At 37.9% G+C, this 25,965-nt stretch overlaps 1 protein-coding gene across 4 annotated transcripts in view; it reads left to right on the forward strand.

The window, feature by feature from the left end:
* GRIA3 (glutamate ionotropic receptor AMPA type subunit 3) overlaps positions 1 to 25,965 on the forward strand; it is a 144,739-nt gene that overhangs the window by 18,136 nt on the left and 100,638 nt on the right. For all 4 annotated transcript variants that reach the window (XR_015773862.1, XM_005530004.3, XM_005530005.2 and 1 more), the window contains exon 3: positions 15,521 to 15,760. Coding sequence is in view for 3 of the 4 variants with exons in the window: in XM_005530004.3 (XP_005530061.1) it covers positions 15,521 to 15,760 (240 nt within the window). In the remaining variant the exon portion in view is untranslated. The remainder of the gene's footprint in view (positions 1 to 15,520; positions 15,761 to 25,965) is intronic.

Raw genomic sequence — 25,965 nt, forward strand, 5'->3', positions numbered from 1 at the left:
ATTCTCATTTTTAAGAACTCTTGGGTTTTATTTATATTTTTCTTTTGATTCAAACTTAGTTTTATGCTTTTTCATTGCAGTTGTGTCATGGACTAAATGTATGTCTTTTGCTTGTGCAGACAATATCTGCTTATGTCAAGGACACAGTTTTTTAAATTATGTGTACAGCAGCATTTTTGTGTACTATTACTGTGATCAATACTATTTCTTAATAAGCAATACCATATTATTGGTCCATTCCTGAGAAGAGTCTCACAAAGATAAGTTTTCCAGAGTGAGATTAATTTCTCACTTGATCCCCCCTAGTCTCCCAAAACTGGTATTCAGAAATAAATCTTCTAGAAGATTTTAATTATCTTACGTTTCCCACATTGTTGGCTCTAATTAGCTGACTGTGCTTTGGATTCTCTCCCTCATTTGGGAATTTTGAATGGACTTTGTAGATACAACAGTTTTAGAAAGAGACTTCAGAATGCAGCTTGTCAGAAGGGTATGGCTCTGGTAGAGCATGATTAGTTTCACTTATTGTCTTGAACCAGCACATTTATTCTCCTTAGCTGAAGTAATGAAAATCCTAGATACTGAATTTATTTACATTTGTTTGAACTGTCTTTTTGGTGAAGAAAATATTTTTATTGTGACATTTCCATGGTTTATTTTATTTGCAGTAATACTCTCCCTCTTACGTTTTTCTTGAACGTTACTTGTGTGATAGCAGGATATGAATTATTTGAGAATGGGTTTGGATGTTGGGAGAGTGGAAGAATAGGACCAAGTATGTGAAGGGAGGCTGCAATTTGGAAAAGGATCTGGGGCCAAGAGTTAAATTGCACTTTGTAAGATGTGAAATGGCTTGAAAATACTCTCTACTAGGGGACAACCTTGATGTGTTTGCTGGTGCTGTCTAGAAAGATTTTTAATTATTGTATCATGGGTAGATTTTATGGAAGGGAAATTTTTTTTCTAAAGAACAGAAATTAAATAATTTTGAACTAGTGTTCAGCTCATACGTTCATGGCTACTAAATAATTCTGTTACTGTCAATCTCTCTGTTCCTGTAGTACCTCAACAAAGTAAGAGGAAAGATTCAGTGTAGTTTTGTTTTGATTCCTCCAGAGTGAAGAGGAGGCTACCACTGAATCCTTGCATGAACTGATAATTTTGATGAGATGAAGAATAACTATCAAACATAGCTTAAAACAATAAAATCCCAAAGGTTCTGTGCTTAAAGAGACAGCGTAAATTTATGAATTGTATATACTATGTGTAAAATTATTTCTTGCTATCCTTACTCATAGCACCAACATGACAGTCAACCAGAGGGGAAAAAACCTTTTTTTTTCTCTCTCATTTTTGTAAGTGGCAGCAATTGCTGACTTGCTACACAGTTACATTCCTGTGCTTGTTAGTTCCATCACTTTGTCTTCTTTTTATTTATCCAATAACCAGAAAACAGAAAGAACTGTATGTAAAAGTATACTGCTAAATCCATAAAAAATTTTAAGCAGTCCATGATTTTTCAATCCATGGAGGTCATAATTTAGTTTGTTTAGGTTTAGGTTTCTGTAGGTCTCAGTACTTTTTGAAATACTGGAATATACTGACAGTGCTTAACTAAAACTAGCGATAGCCTGTGTTTGCATTTCTGGCATGTTTTTGCAGAATTTTCTTGGTTTAGTGGAAAACCATAAAGGTCAGTGGCTTGCTATATGTCCATGTTGTAACTTCAGGGTTCAGACCCATGATCCTAATCAAAAAGGGTCATACAAGTGCATTATTCTAATGAGAAAGATTAGAAACAAATCAGGATATTTTAAATGTGTCACATTTACTTACAGCAGATTCAATGGTGAGTTTAGCCCCAGAGGCACAGAATAGCATAATAGAGGGACTTGAATGCCAGCTTTTCTTTTATAGGTGATATCTGTAGAACAGAGGAGGTAAGACATATTGTCTGGGCTTCTTTGGGAAGCTTGGAAGAGATGATGAATTCATCAATCCCTTTTATGCAGCTCTTCTGGAGGATTTAAATCTTCCTGTCTTCAACTTATTAAATTATTATGAGAAAGTCATGCTATTGTTATCAAATTCATTTTTCTTATGCAAGTTTCTGTGCTATTTTTGTTATAGAAAGGTATTGTCTCACTGATAATACTGCCAGTGGGAAGAGGGCTTGGACTGGCTCGTGCAAATGGAAAATACATGGAGAAAATCAGAGTACAAGAAGTATTCTGTGCCTATAGCTGACATTTCTTAGAAAATGAAGTCTCTTAAGCCTACTATAGTCTGGAGAGACACTACTACGCTTAGTCCATTAATCTATCTGAAAAGCTTTACTACCTGAGTTCAACAAATAAATCTATCCAAGGCCTACAAAATTTTCCAGTCAAAAAATAGTCTGTTGGCAGGACACTTTAAAAAGCTTAACCCTGCCAGGGAGTTGGTTTGAGAATCAGAGTAGGAAAATTCAGTAGCAGTAGCCCAGCATCACCTCCTACAATGCATCAGTTTAATCAAATCCAAGGGCACATTATTATAGCCCTTTCTGTTGTTTGCTGCATAGGCAGTATGGAATTACATGAGATGCATTTGTGTGTGGTGCAGAGAAAGAGAACTTTCCTGGTTTGGAACCTTTGTGATGAGCTGCTTTTTGCTGAAGGATGTGAATGCTTCTCTTGACTATTACACGGGTTCTAACAAGAGACAAATATTTAAATTTACTTTGAAATTGGCAGTGGAATTTTCAGGCTAAAATTCAGAATCATTAATCTGTAAAACCTGGAAGATATTGTGAGTTACTTTATAAGAAATTAGTAAAGCAGAAATTTAATAAGTTTTTATTTGGTAGGACATGGGTACATTTAAATTAAAGTAAGGCATTATCTAAAATCTCTAACTGTAGTCACGTATCAGTTCCTATTCTGTTGTGCATAGCAAGCTGATTTTTTAAAAGCTTTTTTGAAAGGCAGCTGAAAAATTAATCGAGTTCATGAAATGGTTCCTCCTATCACTGTGTCTGTGCCTGCTGTGAATAAGGGCTGCCCAGCCTCCTGAGCCTGGTCATGTCATCCAGAGCTGGCAGTGACTCTCTCCAGTCTCACCCCTGACTAAGATTCTTCCTGTCCTTAGCACAGTTTTGTTCCATGGTTGACCTCCCAGAACAGGTGGTACTGCAAACAAGGGATAAGCAGCAGTGGGGGCAGGCCTTCAGGGTGATGATGGTCTTCTGAAAAGAGCTCATCCTGCAGCTCACTGCAGAGCCTGCAGAATGGTACTACCCTGTGGGAAATTGCCTTAAGGCAGAGAAATTTATTACCGTCTGTCATCCAAAGAGCTGCAGTTGAGCTGTTTGGTAAATTGGATGTCAGACCTACTGTCCTAAAGATGCACACTGCCCTTTTGAGACCGTTTCCCCCAGTTCTGTGCTGATTTGGGTGTTGCACAGCTGTGTTTCCAACAGTGGTAAGACTCATCTGCTTGCTCTTTGGCTGAAAAAATATCACCTAAATGGGATAATTCCTAATGATTTGTCAAAGACTGATTGAGAGTTGAAGTATTGAACTGAGGGAAGGATCCACAGTGCATTGCTCTTTAGAAATTCATACTTACTTTCTGCCATAAGGATTATCATTCTTGCTCCCAAAACCAGAAAAGGCTTGGATAGTGTTGCAGCAACATTGTTGTTTTGGGCTTCCCCCTCCTTCATTTTTCCCCTCCCTTCTAAGTTTACTCAGTAGTTTTGCAGGATGCTTGGAATTTATTGGTGTATACAAGCAAGTTGTTAGCAGATTTAGTGATTCTTGTAAAAAGCCAGAGAGAATTTTTTTTGATACTTCTAATAAAGTGTCAGAATATTTTCAGAAGAAAGCTGATTTTTGCTAACCACATTTCCAGTAGGGAGGAGCTGTAATGACAATAATGCAATCCAGATTTTTTTTTTTTTTAATATCTATGGTTCTACATCCATTTATATTCATGCTGATAAGACCACAAACATGGTAAGATCACAGGAGAATTCTCAAGTCTGCATGATGTTTGAAAAAAGAGTTTCTAACTCATAGGAGTGAGAGAAAGGAGTCTTCTCATTTTCTGTTAACTTCTTAGTAAGTGAGAGAGAGAGGGAAAGGGAAGGAAGGGTATTGAAGGCATGGATTTGCAGGTGTGTTACTGCTAGGAGAGATTTTACTAAGTGTTAGTAGAGAAGATATCAAGGAAGTGTGGAAGTGTAATGGTGTAAATCAGACTAAATCATCTGACAACCCCTCATACAGCTACACTGTAATGCCTCATGGAAGGGGCCCACCAGAGTGAGCACCATGGTAGTTTGAGCCTTAGCTCTGATTCAGTGTCTTGAGCTGACACATGCTTCATTCTGTGTCTGTCCATCAAAACACTGAAGCATGTTCTTCAATTTGTGCACACAGCTTTAGGATGTGGGACATTAAGTAAAACCTTCTGTGCATGTAGAGCAAGGTTAACTCAGCTGTGGTTCTTCAGGTGTGTGTGTTCTAGAGAAAGTCAAGTGCTGCCCCACACTGCCACTGTGATGAGTACGTCTTGGATCTCTTAATCCTAGAACCAAAGGGCTGCTAGTCTGGCCCTGGTATGAGACAGTTAGCTCTTGTCTGTCAGGTGAAGATGTGGGAAGAGCCCCACTTCTCTATCAGCATCAGTCCTGCAGACCAGTCTCATGCTGTTGCTGATGATTAATGAGATTGTTCTCTGCTTATGAATGTAGCAGCATATCACGGAGCACAAAAAATGTATGTGCACTGTGTTAACATTTCACTGTGCAGGTGGCTGAGAGCAGATTTTAAACCAGTATTTAAAGCTATGACACTGTGTCCAAACCCACTGAGATTAACAAGTAGTTCCAAACTAGGTCTGTCTCTCTTGGCCTCCCCTTCCCCCTTTGAAAGGGCAGCAATCAGTCAAGAATTAACATGAAGCAATGTGACTTTTCTTTCACAATCAGGCTTTTGCTGTACCATTTCCATCAATTTTGGCTTCCACATTATTCAGCTGTGCACCAGACAACTCTTTTGTTATGTGCCAATTAACCCAGCTTGATAAATAGTGATTATGCATAATTTATAAAGAATAATATTCTTCTTGTTCTCGGTAAATAAGCCGCTGGCTTAGCTGAATGTACTGGTTTGTGAATTACTGTCAGATGTGATCACAAAGGTCCAGGAGGCTGATAGGAAGAACTTTGAGGGCTAAGGCAAATAGAAATAATATCGACAAAAATAGATGGGACGATGCTTTTGTAAGGGCAGTTGGGATGCTGATGGGGCATTTCTGTAGTTGGCACTTTCAGTGTGAATATGTCTCTCAGTTCTAGTCCAGCTTTTACTGAATTCCATGTGAACTTCTCCGGTGGTACTGGTGGGTGCTTTATTGGACCCCTAAGGAGCATCTTCAAATAATTTCCCTTGCCCCTGAAGCCAGTTTTCACAGACATCCTGTTTCTGCTTCTGCATTAGCTGATCGGAAGCCTCTCAGACTGACAGCAGTGGAACACAAAGGTGAGAATTGCATAGCCCCATGAACTTTGAGTAGAACAGGAGAGGAGATACAGAAGTGTAAAATCCAGTCCACTGGTCCAAGATGTATTTGCAGTGATAGTGCTTGCTTGGAGTACCATTGCAGAGGCTCCAGCAAAGTGTGAGGGACTGTTGCTTTGGGTAAACTGGGCTGTCTGTCAGCCAGCACCATGCTCTGCAAACATAAGAGCCAACTGGAAACCCTCCAGAGCTGGAGGCTGCTTGCACAGCTGCTGTTTTGGCATTTGCGTCCCCATTCTCCTTGAATAACCTTAACTGTGACCTTCACCTCCTGGTGAATTTTACCCAGCTCAGTGCTTCAGGTGTGTTGGCCACTTTGCCTCTTCTATCTCATCCTCTGTAATATATCCCCACAGGCCTATAAATGGCACCACCTCAGCAGATTCAGCTCATCTTTCATCACACTGCCAGAGCCTTGTTTTGATTTATTGCCTCTCACCACAGCGGCCCAGAATGAAGTCAACTTCTGAAATCACTTAGGGAAGGATCTGCTGAACAAGCATGCATTTAATAATATGCCTCTGCCTTTTTACTTCCTCCACACTGAGATGTTCCAGTGATATAAGGAATCCCTTCTGAGTACTGGGGTGCTGGAGATCGCAGCTGCTGCTTTGTGGCTCTGAGGCACAGCATTGCCTTCAACTGCTGCTCCTTGATTCAACCCTATATTCTGCCTAACATCCTCAGCTACAAAATACTGCCCTTTTCTGATGGGTATGATTTTTTAAACTCATACCACAAAGCTCTTGCTTTCCCTTAGCCTGTTCTTTAAAGTATTGTTGAGATAGATCATCTCTGAAGAAAGTAACAATAGTGAAGTGGGTACTCCCTGGTCTACCACATCTTGTTAAGTTCAGTTAAACCACTGTTTTGAGCATGTCTTTTTGTTCCAAGGCAGAGTGCTTAATGGCTTGTGGAACTCATTACTTTGAATATACTTACAGAAACATTTATGTTACTGTTTATTAGAATATGCATATTATTAGAATATATTGCCTGCTTGTAAATAAATGGCTACTAGATTTTCTAGTGTGTTGTAACTGGAAAATTTTTGAAAGAACAGAGGTTTTCATATTTTCCTCCCACTAACATTTTTAGAAAAATTGATTCTGAAAATAAGAGATACACTTACAATTCAAAGTGATCAGAGTGAACAGGCATGATGCTTGATGGTATTAAATTAAAAGCATTTCAAATGGTGCAACAGATGGAAACAAGTTATTTCACTTGAATGAGTGTTACATATTTGTGTTGCATGCACACTCTCTGCGTTTCTGCAGAGATTAGTCACGAAGCAGGAGTTAGATACTGGATGTGAAGAACACAAATGATCGTTGTTTGCTGTGAATATATTTAGACTCTCTTGCAGAAAGCTTTGACAGGTCCTCTGGCTCCCTCACACAGGTGTTAGCTCATCTCCCATGGTTCATGGAAAAAGAAATGTATGGTTATGTGTATGGGATTGGCTAAAGCTTCCGCGAAGGGCAGAGCTCAGTGAACTGCTTTCCATCCACTCATTAAGTCTCTAAGACTCTGTGAACCTGAGGGAGGCCTGTGCCATAAATCTTAAGCATCCAGGATGGTGGAGCTGGAATCAGGAGCAGAGTTTTGGCATTGCACATACTGCTGCTGTTGGCGAGGCACTGATTATCTTGGAGTAGCTGAGCAGAGACATCTCTTCAGCAGGGTATGAAAGGCAGATACCAATGCCTTTCCATTCTCTCCAGCAGTGAGTTTAACTGTCTACCAAGAGAAGCTTCTTGTGCTTCTCCTGCAGGCATCTACTTTGGTGTCAGGATCACCATAGGCAGAAAGCAGAAGCGGTCAGAAGTAACATAAGTCCACAGCATTTCAATTTGACTTCTACAGCAGTGTTACAAAGTCTTCCTTCTAAAAGCTCTTTGTTTAAAACTGCATGGTATGTATTTAATGTCTTTCCTTTAAAATAAGTGCTTCTTGTGAGCAGCTTGTGGGGATGGTGGAATCAAGATGAAAAGTGTTCTGTTAACAGTAGATCATGAATTACCAGGATGGGTTTAAGAATAAAAAGCTTGGCTATATCTGTGGTGCCTGGTCTGAGAGCTTGAATTCCACTGTGTAAAGACACAAGCAGGATAATGTAATATTCTGATCAGTGTGTACCTAACTGTAGTCCTAAAGTATCTAACACATTTTTTAAATCTTTCAAAAAAAAAAAACATTTGATTTTTATGGCACATATATATCTCCTCTCACCTTTAATCCATTTTAAGCTTAAACTCCTATTTAATTTCTTTCAAACTCCAGTGGTTTATACTTCAAAATGAGTCATGATTATCTGACTCACAGCCTTCCAAAAGGAAGGTACTCAGAATCAATGCTATATTTTTTAAAAAATCAGTGTGTAACAGGGATTCCAGGTAAACAAAATCCTTTCATATTTTGGTCTTGAAAAGAGGCTGACACTTCCTGGATACTGGCTGTGTGAGGCCTGGGCTTCTTCCACCATCAGAAATGTGTCATAATTACAGAGATTCTGAATAGCAAGTGATTTTTCTTTCCTTTTTCTTTTTTTTTTTAAATGAAAACCATGCATTAAAATTTGGTAGGTTTGTGGAACAAAAGACTAATTTTGTGCTTGAGTTTTAACAAGATTTTACAGGAATAAAAATATATTTGTTGGGGTTTTTTATTCTTTGTGGCCAGTAACCTGAAAATGGAGGTAGTTCGGACTCTGTCATCTTGAGTTTGGAAGTAGCTTGGGAGCTGAACAGGAGTGAGTAAAAAATAGCAATACAAGTAGCTCTGCCTGTTCCAAGCCGCTCAGGTTAACTGCAGTACCTTCTCAGACTAGAGCAGTTTTCAAAAAGTTAAGCACAGCTTTCTCAGTAAAAGCAAGGTTATGTTCAGCCTGTCTTACAGTTTGGTACTCAAAATTGCCCTTTTTATTTGCATTTTTAACATATTAGCTGGTTTTTAAAGTACCAAAGCTTTTGTTCACATAGATACCAAATTGGCAGTTTGGGCCAGAGAGGTTTTTATTCTGGTTTGCTTTTATCTGACTGAAACTGTGCTAGTGGACAAATCCCCTATTGTGGCATGCATGAGGCTTGGTGTTGCTGGTGTTCCCACTAGCACCGTTATAGCCGAAGTGGTCTGTTTCTGCAGTTCCAAGCTGGCATTTTTCACATGCTTATAAAATTCACACAAACGTTCCACTGTGAAGGGAAGATCCCACACACAACAAATTCATGTACATTGTTAGGGTTTTATTTGACCACGGTCGTATATATGAAAGCAAAAATGTGTAAAGTTTAACAAGTCAAGTATATAATAAGTAATTGGGCACACTGCAAGAAACCAAGGTTCTGGTGATGGGTTTGTACAGCACCCAGCCCCAAGGAGCTGTAGTTGTGAGCAGGGTTCCAGTCATCTTGAAAAGCAGATAAGAAATAAAGACTTCTCTAACAGCGTGTGATAGAGTTCTGAAATGGTGACCAAAGTAATCTCGAACAGGATCTTGACCAGTGAGTGTTCAAGGATGCTTGGATCTGAACATCTGTTTCAAATCGCTTTCCAGTAAATGGTTTGTAAAATATGAATGGATTCATCCTTATGCCTTTCATTTGCAATTTAATAATAGCCCCCCTCCTGCTGCCTGAACATGCTGTTTTTATTTTATTTGCTCTCCTAAAAAGAAATGCAAACTGAAGTGTGTATATTTGAAGAAGACGTTAGGTAGAATGAAGCAAGCCAAGTAGTTCTTTATAAAAAGAACTAGATAAAACATTGCAATTTCATAATTGAGAAAACTGATGCCATAAGTGGAGTAACAAGAGTAAATTAAGGCTTTTTACTTTGTGCTCTGCTGTGAGGTTTGGGTTGGGCATTTCTGTTTTCAGAGGAAATTCTTTTGTTTGTGAGAGCATATCTTTTTCTATGTAGGATGAGAAGTCATATTATAGCCAATATCTCAAGATTTGTATCCAATTTCAAGCAGTAGCTTCCTTGGTTCCCTCCTGCCCTCAGGAATTTTCACTGTTAACTATTCCAGGAATAGCTGCTTTTCTCACCTGAATTTTAAACAATATTTTCTTCATGACAGAATTCAGTATCTTAATTAAAATGTAAAAGATGATTTTATTTGCCATAGGTAAATGCAGTTCACTTCATTTAAAATTTTTAATATGATGGGCTTGGGTTTTAAAGGAAGCTCTCAAGACTGATTGCCTGGAGCCCCCTGAAAGTAGCTCATTCTGCATTCAGGGGCACTGCTGTGCTGATCTCCTCAATGCTCAAGGTAGAGAGAGTTGTTGCTTTTCATTCTGTGTATTAAAATGAAAACAAAAGAAAGCAGTAGGGGCATTGTCTGGCTCTCTAAGAGTAAGTCTATATTCTTACTGTAAGAGGTAATGTTAATGGTAACCCTTGCTTTATTACAACAAGGAGGTCAGGATGGAGCCCTAGAAAATGGCAACTGCTCTGAGATAGGCTGTGTATTATTCCATTATAAAGTAGTCCCATTAGTCTGTTGGCTGAAGCTGGCAGTGAGAGTTGTCTGGAATCCAAGACAATTGGCAGAAGAAAGTGGAGGGAATAAAATTATTTCACAGCTGAGGAAAACTCAGAACACAAAACTGAGGAACTGGTATGAGCAACATGCGATGTCAGCTGAGATGGTGCTTCTACTCTGCTTTCCCTCCCAGAGAGCTGTGGTAGAATCACTGAAACAGTTGACAGTGCCCCTCTGACACAGGGTAAATTTTTCAGACCTACTTTATAAGAAATTGATATGGACAAAGGAGAAATTACTTGCTCATAAAAGGAGTAATGAAAGAGGAATAGTGTCTGAGGTATTGTAACCTCCAACCCCTGACTCCAAAACTACTGGGCTATTGTGTCCAGGGCAGAAGTGGACTGGATGCCAGACCTGGGAGGATCCTGATGACTTTTACAATTCAGTCATTAACGACATCATCCAATGGTAGACCACGTATTACAATCTACCATTAACATATCTCTTTTGTTAGCTTTATACATCTTTTCCTGAAACAAGCAAAATCCAAACCTAGTTGTTCCTGGTAATGCTTCAGTTGTTTATAGTAAGAACTAGAAGTAAAAAAAAAAAAAGTGTCAGAGAAGTTTTGGCTTTAGCTTCTAGGCAATAGACAGTAGAAACGTCAGGTCTTATACAACCTTGTTGTGTCAGGAATACTCACAGTCACTAAAACATAGAGAAACTAAATACCATTAGAAAGCAAAAATAAATTTTAAAAAGGCATAAAATGTCTAATAACTTGTGTGAAGTGGGGTGTCTTCTGAGATTCTGGCCTGCAGCCTTCCTGGGATCTAAGTGCAAAAAAAAACTTACCTGGTTAATCTTAGCAAGTTTCAGTGGTGGGCCTGATTTGACTGGAGGGAAGATGGAAATGCAAGTAAAACAGACGTCTGCGTTCATTGGGTTCCACTGATGCTTAGGATGGCTCAGCTGCTATTCAGTATGGGAACTAAGATTTCTATTTATTTAGCTTCAGTAGTTGCATTTTTGGCTGGTTGGTTTTGGGGTTTGGGTTTTTTTGGGTTTGGGTTTTTTGATTGGTTTGGGGTTTTTGGTTTTGTTTGTTTTTGGGGTTTTTGGTTTGTTGGTGGGTTTTTTTTGGTTTTGTTTTTTGTTTTTTTAAGTGAACTCTGCTTACCACTGTTATCACTCTGCCTCTGAGCATTTTCCTTCCTTGGCAGGGAACACCAGTCTGTCATGACCTGAAAGTTTCTTATCTTCTCTTGACATGTTTGAGAATCACAAACTTCTGTCATACCATCACTTTCTCTCCTGGACACAATGGCATGTGGCAGCTCACTCTGAGAACAAGTCCAGTGTTAAATCTCCATTAATAAGTACTCACCTTGCACCTAATGCCAAAATAATGGCTTGTCCAATGGGAGATCATGATAACTGCTGCTCAGGACCTCTCTCCCTTGTTTGTGGGCATTGAAACTTTTTCAGATCGGGTTATAAATCAACTTGGTTATGTGCTGTCCTTGGAAACAGATGTGCATCCGCATAATTAAGAGTAGTTTCATAGCTCAGCAAAAAAAAATTGCTTTTTTTTTGAGGAATGAGGTTGAACTAGGACTTGTCCAAATAATCTCTTTAACAGCCAAAGTATGTGTTTGACCATCTGTATTTTTCAAATAGGAAAGTGAAAGCTCATAAATCAACAGTGGTTAATTAAGGAAAAATACCAAAATTCTTAGTCAAACATGAAGATTGTTGTGATTGTCAGTAGAAAGTAGATTGTAAAAAGGGCTTAAGGCTAAGGCTTAGTTAGCCTTTTAAAAATTTTTCTTGTGGCTCAGTGATGTTAGAATAATAGTGTAATTAAAATGAATGTAATTACACATTTGGTTTTTGGAAAACAAGCAACAATATGACTGTGGGTTCATGGATATTCTGTAGGTTTGTCCAGACACAGAGGAGATTAGGTCACAAACTGTGGAAGACCTAATGCTACAAAATTTTAACAAAACTGTGAGTTCAAAAATGAAAATGAACATTGAGGACCAAGATAATTTGCCTTTTAGTTTTTCCTTACAAAAACAAAGGTTTATTTGTCTTTTAAATAGGCTGGTAAAACTGAATTGGCATCCTACAGTGAATGCAGAATAGATAATTAGGTATAATAAGCTACTAATAGAAGACAATCTATCAAAGAGTTAATCTTCAAAATCTTCTGTGAATACAAACCTGAACCAGGAGCAATAGGAGTGGGCAGGTAGTTGCATTTGTTAGAAGATATTTTTGGTGATCATCAGTAGGAAAAATAGTTGCAAATACTCAGAGGACCAAATCAGAGCTCTCACCTCCACGCAAGCAGCAGCTCCATGTTGGGTCAGTTACTTGGAGAAGGTCCTGCTTAGTCAGGTTGTTCACAGACTGTTTTTTTCTCAGATTACTCACCAATTGAGGATGGGCCCTTTGCATAAATGAGCATAATCTGGTATGAAAATATACTTCAGTTCAGTTGAGTCACAGTTCAGAAGTATTCCTGAGTCTTACACCTGATAAAAAATAATGGGTGAATCCAGTTTGAAATATTCTCAGTTTTTAGGAACAGGAGATCTTTGAAATTATATTAGTTTATGTTGCAAGAAGGGATGATTCCTAGAATTCTTGCTTTTCCCTGCAGTACAGAATCTACATAAAAACTATATCATTAATATATATGTAAAAGAAGCTTGATGTATGAGGTACAGGCTCAGTGTATGTGAGGACACTTGGCTCCAGTAATACCATTTCACTGAGTATTCCCATGGAATTAGAGGGTTTATGCACCATTTAAATGATTTGGAGACTGCCAAACTTTCTAATGTAAGTTTTGTTTTTCCCTTTTTTCCACCTGTAAATTAATGCTCTTTATTTGTTACTTCAGCAAATAATTTTTTGTGGTAGCTTTTCTGCTTTATATCCTGCTGGTATATAGTTTAACAAAATGCTTTTTAAACAGTATATTTAGTTCCTCATTCATGCCTCTGGGAATAAATTGTTACTGTATTATAACTTATTTTATATATTTTATTTTCTGTGGTTGAGAACCTCTGCAAACTTTCCTTTCAGAAATTACCACCTCTTATTTCCTTTCTGTGTCTCCCCAGCTGTTATTTGCTGCTGGTATCCACAGCTGGTCATGTCCTGTTACAGTGGCTTAAATACTTAAAGAAATTCCTTAACAATATTTCTAGTTTTTGCACCTAGTGCTCCAGGAAGAAAATAAAATTTTCACACCTGACTGCTGATTTTAGATGTTCTCCATGATGCTATGTCAATGAGCTGATATTTAAGATTACTTCAACAGTTTTTAGTGATCCTGAATGGTAGCATTTATGGTGGAAAATGTGATGGTATTTCAGAAGGAACAAGACTGTACATTTCTGTGTAGAAGCCATGTCTTCCTTGCTAGTAATTACTTTGCTTTTTGCAAAGTTAAATATGCAGTGTTTTGCAAAACTGTTTAATGGATGCCTTGGTTTAGAGACAAATTTTAGGAGAAAATGCTCTGGAATTAGCCTTTCCTCTAAAGAGAAGGGAGTTTTCCAGTGAGAGAAATGAATACCAGTGGGTGAAAGAGAAAAAAACCCCTAATTGTTTATTAACCGAAAAAAGGGTGCATGCAGGTGCAGGAAAGGATTGAAAATGCTTGATATTGAAAATTCAAAACCTTAACCCCCACCAGGCCTGTATGGCCAGGGGGTGAGGATGGCAGCTGCCCCATTTGTCTCAGGGAAGGGAAGGCACAGAGTTCACGAAGCCACTCGGGCAGAATAGATGGGAACCTTTCTGGTGTTGGGCTTCTCACAGCAGGCAAAGCTGGTGGGTTTTGGTGTCCTTTCTTTTGCTGGCTTGGTCTTTCCTGGGGCCCAGACTGTCCAGTGCAGCTTCCACAGGCTCCTGAGAGTGGAGGGGAAAAAACCAAAAAACAATCTGAAACAGCTCAAGGAAAAAAAACAACAAACAAACAAAAACCCCAAACAAACCTGAAGGATCTCTGCTGGAGTCCAGGGAAAAAGGAAGAAGGTGGGGAAAGAAAAAAAAACAGCTTCTTGCCTAAGCAAGCAAAAACTAATCCAACAGAACAGTGTAGCATCCCAGTCCATGGTGCACAGCACATGCCGTAAAAAGAGTTCTGAGCAGAGCCCATGCCTGGGGTTCCCAGGCTGGTTCATATTAAATCTGCAGCAGCCATTTCTGGGCATAAAGCAAATGACTAGGGAATAGAGTATCACCATAAAATCACCCCAAGACAATGGAGCTGGTTGTAAATTGTTTTTAGATCCAGTTCTTGACAGTGAAATTGTTAATGTTAATGAATGAACATTTTTCTGGGAAATTTTTTTCATTACAAGTGGGTCTTGCTTATCCCTGTTCAGCACTGGTACAATTAGAAGTGCTGCTGTGCTGTATTGTATTGCATTTGTACAATCTTTTTATAATCCAGAGCCCCAGCCCCTCACACATCAGACTCCCTCCATGGAAAGAACCCATGGTCACAAGAATTTTGCACTTTTCCTACAGAGCTGAACAATAAAGAATTTTTTTTTCCTGCAATGCCCATGAAGCTGGCCGTGTTTGCAAATTGAAATACTTTCATTTCTGTCCAAAATGGTCTTTGTTCAATCTCTATAAAGGATGGGAAATAATGAAGGGTTTCCCCAGATAAGTACATGTAAAAAAAATCATCTTTGTCTGCATTTTGATTTTTTTCTGGTATAGGGTGAGTTCCTCAAGACAGGAGAATGGTTAATGACTAAGAGCCTTCAATTTAAGGGATATAAGCTTTAGTCCAATGATGCAACAATATGTGATCCTCATTTGTGCTGTCATATAATAAGTCATAGACTTTCCAAATTGCTTCTGAAAGATTTTAACACTCTGTTAAGAAGCCACCATAATTTCTTACTGAAAAGGACCACACAGAGTTTTCAGAATTGTGGACTATAAAGGAATAAACCACCCAAATTTCTTAGAATCAGATCTGAATCAAAGTTTAGATACCAGGAAAAAATACACCTTAACATTGTGACCTTTAGGCAGGCCTGACATTTGTCATGTAGCTCCTCACAGAGCTCTCAAGGTACTACTTAAGGAAGGAAAGATATTTTACAGACAGGTAATGTAATCCCATGTTAATTTTTAAAGAATAAAGAGAGATTAGTGGATTGTAGAAACACAGGACAAAACACAACCAAAAATAAATGTGTTCAGGCCAGTTTAAATGCTACAGAGTTGATACAATTTAGTGCTACACTAAAATTAGTATTAATGAGAAATTATATTTTCTCATTAATTCACTCAATCTGCTGCATCATACAGAATAGTTTCAGGAATGGTTAGAAGGCTTACCTCACACAGTAACTTTGAAAAATTGGTTTGTATTCATTATATTTCAGATTTTAACACCCTTGTCTGTCTTTTTTAGTCTGTTCACAGTTTTCCAGGGGAGTTTATGCCATCTTTGGATTCTATGACCAGATGTCAATGAACACCCTGACATCATTCTGTGGAGCCCTTCACACGTCCTTCATCACACCAAGCTTCCCAACAGATGCAGATGTGCAGTTCGTCATCCAGATGCGGCCAGCATTAAAAGGAGCCATCTTGAGTCTCTTGACTTACTATAAGTGGGAAAAGTTTGTGTACCTCTATGACACAGAACGGGGTAAGCATTATCATTTGAACTGATTTTCTGTTTCATAGCTTGCTATAAGTACTACCAGCATCAGCATGTGCAGCCCAGTTTTCTTCTGGATTTAGACAGAACATTCTAATGGTCCTAGAAAACAAGTTTGTTCTGAAAAAAACAAAATGAATGGATAAGTAACTAGGAGGCATCTTCATGTTACTGGTAATTTTTAAAGAGATTGTCTGAGAATAGTGTTAGCAGTGTATTAAATTTGGCATGCCTGGTTTCCATGGAACTGCAGACTCCACACTTGTCAGGGTGTTTGAGTCCTTGCAAAATAAATAAGGTCAATACTGTGAAATAGGCTGATAAGCAGGACCTTCCACTGTGCATGACATGGTAAATCCCACACCACTTTACATAAATGCACATTTTTCCTGTCACTGGACAAAGGTAATCCATGCTAAGGTGTGCTCTAGAGGTGTCTGGCATTAATAATGGTCTAAGGAAATAGTGTGGAGTCTCTGGAGTCAAAAAGGTGGGGAAAAAAAACGCTTCTTGCCTAAGCAAGCAAAAACTAATCCAGCAACAGGAACAATGTAACTCGGCTGTGCTGGGCTGGAGAAAAGATGCTCTAGATGTCTCACATTCCAGAGACAAATTGAGATACATGCCAAGAATGACCAGAGTTATGTTTAACAAAGTGGAAACATATTAAAACCAGTGTTTTCACACTTAAGCCAATTGTTAACTACTAATAAGCAGAAAATGTAGGAAATACTATCAAAAAGAGATCTAGACATCAGAAACCATTTTCTGTGAGGAATCTTTCAGCTGCCACTTGCTCTGAGTGTATTGAATTTGCTGAATTTGCTATGTTACAGATTTCACCTGGGTAGCATTTTTTGTATCAAATAGATGTGCCACCACCCTTCTTACCAGCTCTATGATTTGCAACTTCAAAAAATTTTTCAGATCAAAGGAATCTCAATAGAGACAAAGAAGCTTAGATTCTCTTCCTGGTTCCCATGACAAAATTTCCTTAGGCTACTACATATTTTTAAGGATCAAGTCTTCAGTGGGTGTGCTTTTCACACTGAAGAATAGTAGCATCACCTAACTAAGAACTCAACTAAAACTTAAAAAATCATATATTGAAAGAAAGTAATTTTCAGTCTGATTTAGATGAATGCTGAGAGTTTCAAATATTCTGAGTGATTTGGAGGTGTTAAATATTTCTAGCGCTGAAAATCTCTAGCTGTGAGATTAAATTGGAAAATATGGAGAAGTGAAAATGCCATTATTTCTTAAATCTTGTAAAATCACTACATCTGTTTTTCTGGCTTAGTCCACTTTTAAATGAAAGTTCCTGTGAATAGGTCATCTGTCTGAGTAAGAAAGGCTTATTTGATGTGGCCAAATACAATAAACTTACAGTGTGTGATGAAGTAAAATGCCATTTGTTCCAGGATGATGAAATTTACCTGATTAAGGCTAATAAAGTTTTCTTTGGAAAGAGTTTCACCAGTCATTCAAGAAACTTGGCACTTTGGAAAAATCATCCAAAACAATAAGAGTTTCACTGGAACTCATCTAGATGATATGACTAATTAAGATAATAATGGGAGTCAGGAGGAAGGGAAACTTGCAGCCTCAAACTTGCATTTATTTGCAGTTCTCAGTGTGTACGATCTTTAGGTAGACACAGTCTGAGGTTATTATGATGGCTAATCACTTTGGAACACTTTACTCATAATCTTACAATCACTAACCGAAATCCTGTTGTGAACCTCCAGCATCTCACAGTGGTGTTATGTTGGCCCTGTGTTGTGTCAGCCATTCTGACTGTCAGAGTGACAAATCTGAATGAGATGATAGTGAAGGTCACTGCAGGATTATAAAATGCAGCATAGGATGAGAAAATAAAGGACAGCTGTGTCTTTAGGATGGAAGAAGCATCAGTACATATAGGTAGCTTGATGATGGGCTTTAAGTTGTTTGGGACAAACTTACAGCATCTTACCTGTTCTTCCTAGTTGCTGCTGTTTGGTAACATATCCACTACTTGATAAAATGGGAAAAAATTAACAGTTTTATTAGCCTTACTTACTGCTATTTCAGTTTGCTTAATGGAAGCTTGGTAGCCATCCTATCAAGAGTTTTAATTCTTCTAGTATTATAATAAATTGAGAAGTTTACTATAGGAGAGGTGCAGGACAATTATGTACTGAGAAATGAAGGTTAGATTCCTTTGTTGAGGAGTGGTAATCATGTATAACAGTACCTGAAACATTTGACAGTTCCCATAAGCTCACCAATTTCTTGTGATAGGCCTTTAAATACCAAAAAAATCCCCAAAAGTTTGGGCAGCAATAATGGAGAATGACTGCTTCTGCCATGTAGTGAATAGACTGTCCATGTTCTTTTGCTAAGAAATGCAAACACTAGAGCTGTCCCAATTTTTAATAATTCCTGTCTTAGATACTTAACTGTTTGGGGCACAAACACTGTAGAGAGAATGTGTTGAAGAATTGTCAGTTCCTGAGATAAAGTATCATTTAAATAGTGCCATTATAGGAATATTATAATCTCACTGATAATCTGAGAAATCACTAAATATTAGACTTTCTTATGTTCAGTATTATTTGTGGACTGAATTGATGTTGCAAATAGCTTTACCATATTCTGCTGAAGTGAAACACCACCTTCATATATGCATGTATTAAACCTTGCATATACTATTAATACCACAGCATATTACACATGCCATACAAAACTGAGTAAACCTTCTTGTGGTTTTATTAAACTCTTTTGGTTTAAGCTTAGGAAAATGCAGTTTTGTGAAATTGTTTTCCTTTTGTTCTTTGCCATCAAGTTGTATAATCGTATGGTTTCCTCTTCAGTGATATTATGTACAATACTGTGATGTTTGGCTCCTGCAATGAAGAGGAAAGATAAATTTCAAACAATGGAATAAAATTAAGATGTGTGATTACATTGATAGGTGGTGAAGCTTTTAATCAGTTGAGTTAGTGTGTACATTGTATATACTTACATTCTTAAGTATAAAATATTTTCTGTTGCTTTGCAATGACTGCTGCAGTGCTCTCAAATGTATATTTATGTGAACGTGTAAAATTCAGTTTCTTAAAGAACTGTTGAAGCACACAGGAAAAAGAAAGGTGAGATTCATTAATTTCACTGGCAAGAATGATGTCTATCATTGTTAATTTCAGTTGATAAACTTATCCTTCTATCAAGAAACAGAAATTTAAGAGAAATACCAAATCACATTTCTCTTCTAGTAACAGCAGGAAAAAAACCAAAAGATGCTTTGCAGAGAGCAATGAAGCCTAAAGAAAAGGCTGCTAAGGGAAGAAAGGACAATAAGTGGCGTATAGAAGAAATAATCATATGTTCACTCCATGCCATGTACTTTTATCTCATGAGAATGGGAAAGGCAAGGTTGATTTCTGTTTGTATTAACTCACATCAATAAGTTTACACTGTTGGTTGCTGTGATGCATGCAAAATATCTGATTAATTGTATGGTGCTAACTGCCTCAGTAGGCTTCTCTGCAATAGGACTAAGACTAATTAATATTATGTCAGGATTAGATGAGGTGAGGTTACATACAAAAAGCTATTAAGAATTTGGGTAGCACTTGCCAGGAAAGTCACCTTTTGTATCTCATGCTGAGGATTATGTTTCATCCAAACCTTCAGGTTTACTTTCAGTCTTTAGCTCTGTTTCTTCTCTTGGTTTACTTTTAATCAGATGTTATTCCACTAAATTCAGTGAACTGAAGGAACACAGGTGTGAATGTGTGCAAAGGTAAAATTGTGGGTTTCATAATCATCTTACTGTTGCTTGAAAGTGTGAAATATTTAATTATAAAAATGGTATAGTGAAATACAATAGTGAAGCTTTTGTTTATTTAAATTTTCATAATGTTAAGTAATATTTTGGTTTAATTTTGCCAGAGAAACACAGTCTTGTACAGATTGTTTGCTTTCCATCTGTCAATGTAACACAGGCATTTTTTCCTAAGTTCTTTTGATTTGTCTTACCTACTGTGCACAAAGACACTGATTTCTGTCAGGCAGACCATTTAAACAAAATCACACCAAGTAATTTCTGTGATTTGCATCAAGTCTTCATCTTCTTCAGGTCATAGGAGTCATCACAAGACAGAAGAGTGCCCATCTGTGTTTGTGTAGTGCATTCATACTCATTGGCAGTTCAGTCTAGACAGAGGTATAGAGACATCACAGTTTTTTCATGGCATTGTAACCAAACTCCTCACTAAATCTGAAGTTGTCATTTGGTCTTGATTTAGTCTATGAGGAGGTATTTAGCAAGACCTAAAGTCAAGGTAAAAAAGCCTTAATAAATATGGTTATTGTTGGGTATTTTTTTCTTTTTCACTGGCTAGCAGTGAAAGGCTGATGAAGGCTGAGGCAGGGAAGTGTTAATCTAATGCTCCAGGTTTTTTAGCTAAGGAGAGTTAGAAATGTCTGGTTTAAAAGCAATTACATCTTTAATCCTTACTGCTACCAAAAGACAAACATTTGACCTGAATGTAATAGATAGATAAGGATGCAGAAGGCCTCAAAATATGGGTTCAGAAAATATGACCAGTTCTATTTCTTCTAAATATAAAACCTCCTGGTACTCTGTTGCATAAAGAAATGCCAGGTGAAAAGAGTGGTGAGGAAAGAAAAGGTGCAACAGGAAGCTTTTCGATGATCATGTATAAGGCATTAAATTGCCTTAAAATAGTTTCAGAACAAGGCAGTGAAGTCTGATTCCCTGCTTCTGCTGAAGACAAAGTACAACTCTGTTGAGTTCTGCTTTTACAAAATGAGGTTACTTATCTATTGCTATCAAAGGACAAGACACTTCTGTACTGCTTCCCTGGAGAATGAGAGACTGGAGCTGATAAAAGAAGTGGTATGAAGAACCAGGTCCATTTTAGCTTCCACAAAATTAAATTGATAAATTTTTATTTTTTTTTAATTAAGTAAGAGTTGCACTGGAAGTTACTTATATGTAGAATGTAACTTTTTTTTTTCAAAACATGGGGTAGGATTAATTTTTATGGAATCTAAAAGGACTGTACTTTAGTACTTTGTGGATTCCTAAGGATTTTAGAATGTTGGGTTCAGGTAGACTGACTCTCTCCTGAACACAGCAATGAAAAATATGAACTAGGAGAGTGACTGACTCCTGTTTATAAGCACCTTCCATCAGTAGAGACGTACAAAAGAACTCCTTCCACATAGCTCCTTTCTTAGACTCTGTGTTACCTTCCTGCATGTCAGGAAGTCTTATTTTATTATAAAGATCATTCTTCAATGAAGAAGAAAATAAAAATAGTCATAGCAGCTACACCAGCACTAGTAAACCCTGAATTCAGCACCTGCTTTCAGTCAAATGTCAAAAGAATCAATAGCTGAGCTGTTCATTAACCTGTTTACTCTTCAGAGCAGGGGAGTTTTCCCACTAGCTGAAAAACTGCTCTGAATCCATTCATAAAGAAAAAAGGAATTAACGCTGGCTTACAGTTTTCACAGAATTAAACATGGGCTTGGTCCATTTTAAAATTATAATTCTTGTTTGCTAGTATGTTTATATCTGCTTAAATCTTCTCAGTTGCACCTGTGAGATTGATACCTTGAGTTTTCCTTACACGATGAAAGATTTCAAAATTTTGACATTTTCTTCTGTAAATGTCAGTCTGTGGTGAAGAATAAAGCAACATACAAAGCTTGTTTGGGAGCCTATAAAATACCAAAAGTGACCAAAAAAGGGTTACTGCAAACTTGGATTCTTCTGAGTTTTTTGGCTCTTTGCAGGAGTGTTTTGGGCAGCCGTCCAGGATCATGTGGGTTACATGCAGACAGTATCAATTGCTGGCATTTAGATTGCTGTGTAGATAAACCGTCTCAATATCCTTTCCCACTTCTTTATATAGTGGGAAGTGCACAGTAGGGAGTCAAATCCTGGCAAGACCTCTTGTGTCACAGGATCAAGTGTCACAGGTCTCTACGTTTTAAGATTTGTGTGCCCCAGTAATTGCCATGCAGAAATTTTCTTCTAGGTCAAGAACAACTTGCAGTATGGCCACAAAATGGGGCATCTTTTGCATGGCTTTGCTTGAAAGGATGTGGTGTAGTTTCAGGTTTTCATGCTCTGTTACAGCAGAGTACATGTACAGTGTAAAGATCCTTATGATGGAATTATTATTATGATGATCCATTATTTAGATTTAAAGAACTTTAAATTCTTTAGATTTAAAGAATCACTCTTCATGTATGATCATGTATGATATCCTACATGCAATAGGAAGAAGATCTGTTTCTTTCACTATCAGCCTTTTGGGCGTGAGTGATTTTACCATCTTATAATTTGTATTTATATAGGGTTGAAAGTCATAGATACTGCTTAGAGATATTTGTATAAAATAAAAGTAATTTAGTAATAAGTAATTTAACCTCACAAGGAAGCAAATCTTAACATGCTTATTTAGGGTACATTGTTTCATTGCTTTCAACAGCATAATCTGTGAACCAAAGCTCTATTCAGGAAACAAGCCAGGACCTTAACTGAAATATTTCAGGATTACTTTACTGTTTGATTTTACTGCCTAAATATGTTCAGGAATAATCTGAGTCTGAACAGTTAAATCTAGCTTTTGATGATCACTTCCCATTTATTTCTTCTGAAATCTCTGAGTCTCATACCGACTCCTTTTATCTTGGTCTCTGTGGAACACAGATACAGAAGAAAGCCCTTTCACTGATCCTTGCCCAAACAAACATTGAGACCCTGTGTGGGAGAATGGATGTTGGCCGGTTTTTAGGTGGACTGAGAGCCTTAAGCATTTTTTCTCCTGATCTTTCCTATTAGCTGCTATTTGTTTAGCTTACCCCTGGTAATCACTTAAACCGTTTTTCTACCTTATGAACAAGAGGAATGAATCAACTTTGAAAGTCATCCAGCATGAGATGTTTCATGCTGGCAAGATGCAGCTTCAGACCAACAGCACAGAGTTCATGAGGGTATTCTGTATGGCAGCTTTGTGCCTCTTTACAACAGTTGTGTACAACTGTACAGCTACAACTGTAGTTGTGTACAACTACACAGTGGGTGCAGTTTGGTGTTGAGATGCACGGGCCCAATGCCTGAGCATCCCTTGAAGCTGCTGGAACTCGTCAACAGTGGTCTCCAACAAGCACATGTACATTACATTTGTGTCCTGCTCATGGAGCCTCAGAGAATAAGGAAGTGTGTCAGCCCATTGATAAAGACAAGAGTATTATGGTATCCTCATATCCACATTTACACTTGAGTGGGAGTCCAGTTGAGGTTGAGAAAGTGTGAGAATCTGTCTTGACCTTACATTAAATCAGGTCATAAACCTGAGTCAGAACATTCTGGATATAGAGTAGGAATGGGAAGGTTCAGGATAAATGATGTCTGGAACTCTAAAGTAGGATGTGTCCATCCTTGTGGTCCTAACGAAAGCAACCAGAACGTTCAGTATCATGAGCTGAGGCCCTGAATATCTTTTGTAGTAAACAGGAAAACCAGCATCATTGCTACTCACCAACGCCTTGCAGAGATAAGTCTGCAAATTATTTTATTTCTAAACTGAGTCGGGTAAATGCATGCCTTTAAATATTTATCTTTTCATAAATATGCATGCTTTATCAACTTTTGGTGGAGCCGTAACATTTAATTTTTTCATTGTGTGCACAAGTAATTTAAGTGGCAGATGCTTTTGTTCTCAGTTGATTTTATGTCTGCAACAGCAAGGCTTAAATGGTCAGAATCTTGCTTTTCCAGATTTCCTGAAACAAAGCTAGTTTCAACAGTTTCCAAGTGGAGGGGGAGGGGGAAGTGGCTGAAAAGATACATGAGAAGCATTGTTGACCCTTGTGCTCTGAGGCAAAGGCAGGGACTTGACACAAAGCCAAGCCTTAGAGGTAATGGACAGGCTTTGCTTGGAACCAGAGGAGACAAGGTGGAATTTGTGGATCCTGGAAAGGAGATAGGACTTTTTAGACTAGAAAGGAAGTCTGTAGGAAAAAAAAAAAACCTGTATGCAAAAGACTGAGGGTAAATATTTATTAAAACCATTTATTTAGTCCATCTCATCCAACAGATCTAGGAGTGTCAGAAAGTTATTTTTCTTGAGTTTATTATTTTTCATCTCTATATGCAGCACAGCTTTAAAAGTCTTTGGTGTCTTTGGCATATGGATGCTCCAAGAAAGGCAGGCTATATGGATGCTCCAAGAGAGGCAGGCTGGCTTCACCTGGGGACTTGGGCTGATTCTGTCCATGGAAGTAAACTGTCTTGGTGACTTAAAATCTGCATAAGGGGGCTGGTACTCCCAGTGGGACTAAAGAAAGCAGCACTATTTAATACAAAATCAAGATGAAGCCGTTTTCAAGTATGTACCAAAAAGAGATGTGTAACATTGCATTAGTACGTGAACTTGACTACTTCAGTGGAGTAACATGTTCTGGTTATCATAATTTTTTCAAAGGAAGGACATTTTGACACCTTGTTCCTTAGTGCAGTTAAGGTGGCAGTTATTTAGCATGTTAGTATTCTTACAAGTTTGCAAATGTCATCACCTTTCACTAGATCTTGACTGTGTGTTTGCTCTTCCTGTGCATCTTTCTTCACCTAGAAAGCTAGTTCTTTCTTAGCCTGAGTGACAACTGTTACTGGTGGCCTGTGGTATTTATGGAAGAAGGGCTGTTTCTTATTCACAATGAGGGAATAGGTTCCCAGCATAGACTGTGAGAGACTACACACTTCTTTGAGCTTGATGTGGTGATGAGAAGATGGTTTTCAGCCCAGGCACATGAACCATTCACTGGGTGAAGAACTTCTGTGGAATGAGCACAGGCTGTTGTAGCTTAATAAAACGACTATAATCGTTGGAAATAGTAAAGAACACCAAACACAAAGGAGATTTCTCCCGTGCTTGAGAAATAGATGAGTAAAATGGAGTATCTAAATGAGTTAGTAAACCAAAGCTTATCCTTCTATAGGGTGGCCTCAGATGCTCCAAAACAGCTTCTCAGCTGAGCAATGATATGCACGTTCTTTTCTCGCTACTAAAAAGAGACTTCATATGCAGTTTGAATTTCTTTTGATACAGAGCTATACCATGGTGGGTGAATGGTGTGTAAGAATTTAGCTTTTGTTCAAAAGCCTGTGTGCTTTTGCAGTGGTTTTCATTTGATGGTCTCAAGGAGCAATGAGAGAATGTTGATATGTAAGGGGTTCCAGTCCCATTTTTCAGATGGAAGATTTGATGTACTGATCAGCAGGTTAACAACCTGATCTTCATCTGCTTACATGTATAGAAATACCTTTGTTGAGTTGAAAGCACTGTGAGCTTCAACTTAAGAGATGTGCGGAATGTCGTGCTGGAAATCAGTGGTCATGATTACTAATGGAAAGCAGTTTTCCATGCTCCTGCGCAAGAATTCCCTTAAATTTTACCATGAATTTCCCTTTTCACATAGAAAAATACTTGAGCCTTTGAGGAAAGTCATAATGGATTACTTAGAAGCTTTGTATTTAAGGTAGTTACTTAAAGATGTTTGCCATGGAGTTTATATGAATGAATCCATTGGTTATGTCTCCAATACTTTCCTTCATGACACTTGGCCAATTTAGATGTAGTTTCTTCTTTCAGGCTTCAGAGAATTTGCTGAACTAGTTTGACCACATGCCTTTTTCTTTTTTGAAAATATCAGCTGTTTTAGTAAGCATAAGGATGACTTGAGTGCTTTGCAGAAGGAGAATAAATGTAATTGCATCTGTGACAAACCCACTCAGCTAGCAGGTAAAATGACCTCGTATTTAGGTTAAGGAGTTTTTAAAGGATTTTTCTCTCACAGAGATAGATTTTTCTCTGGTTTCTCTTAAGACATTTAACATCACACCATCTTTTCCTTTTTTTTTTTAATTCTTGCAATTCAGAGTAGGACAGCACTGTGAGCCAGCATTCCAGGAGGTATATAAGATATGGTAGTACAGTGGGATGAAAAATAGCTCCATAAAGTGATTAAGCATTAATCTCTAAAGAAAAAAAGTTAAAAGTTCCTGACATGAATTTTATACTCAGTAACAAGTAATTATTCATTTTTTCAACTCTAGATGCATAGCTTTTCCTGGCCACCTCTTTTGCTTTGATTCATGATGCAAAGAA

Source organism: Pseudopodoces humilis, chromosome 15, assembly GCF_049639895.1.
Source record: "Pseudopodoces humilis isolate 2021_Gansu_Grassland_sample_001 chromosome 15, ASM4963989v1, whole genome shotgun sequence".
NCBI classification, from domain to species: domain Eukaryota; kingdom Metazoa; phylum Chordata; class Aves; order Passeriformes; family Paridae; genus Pseudopodoces; species Pseudopodoces humilis.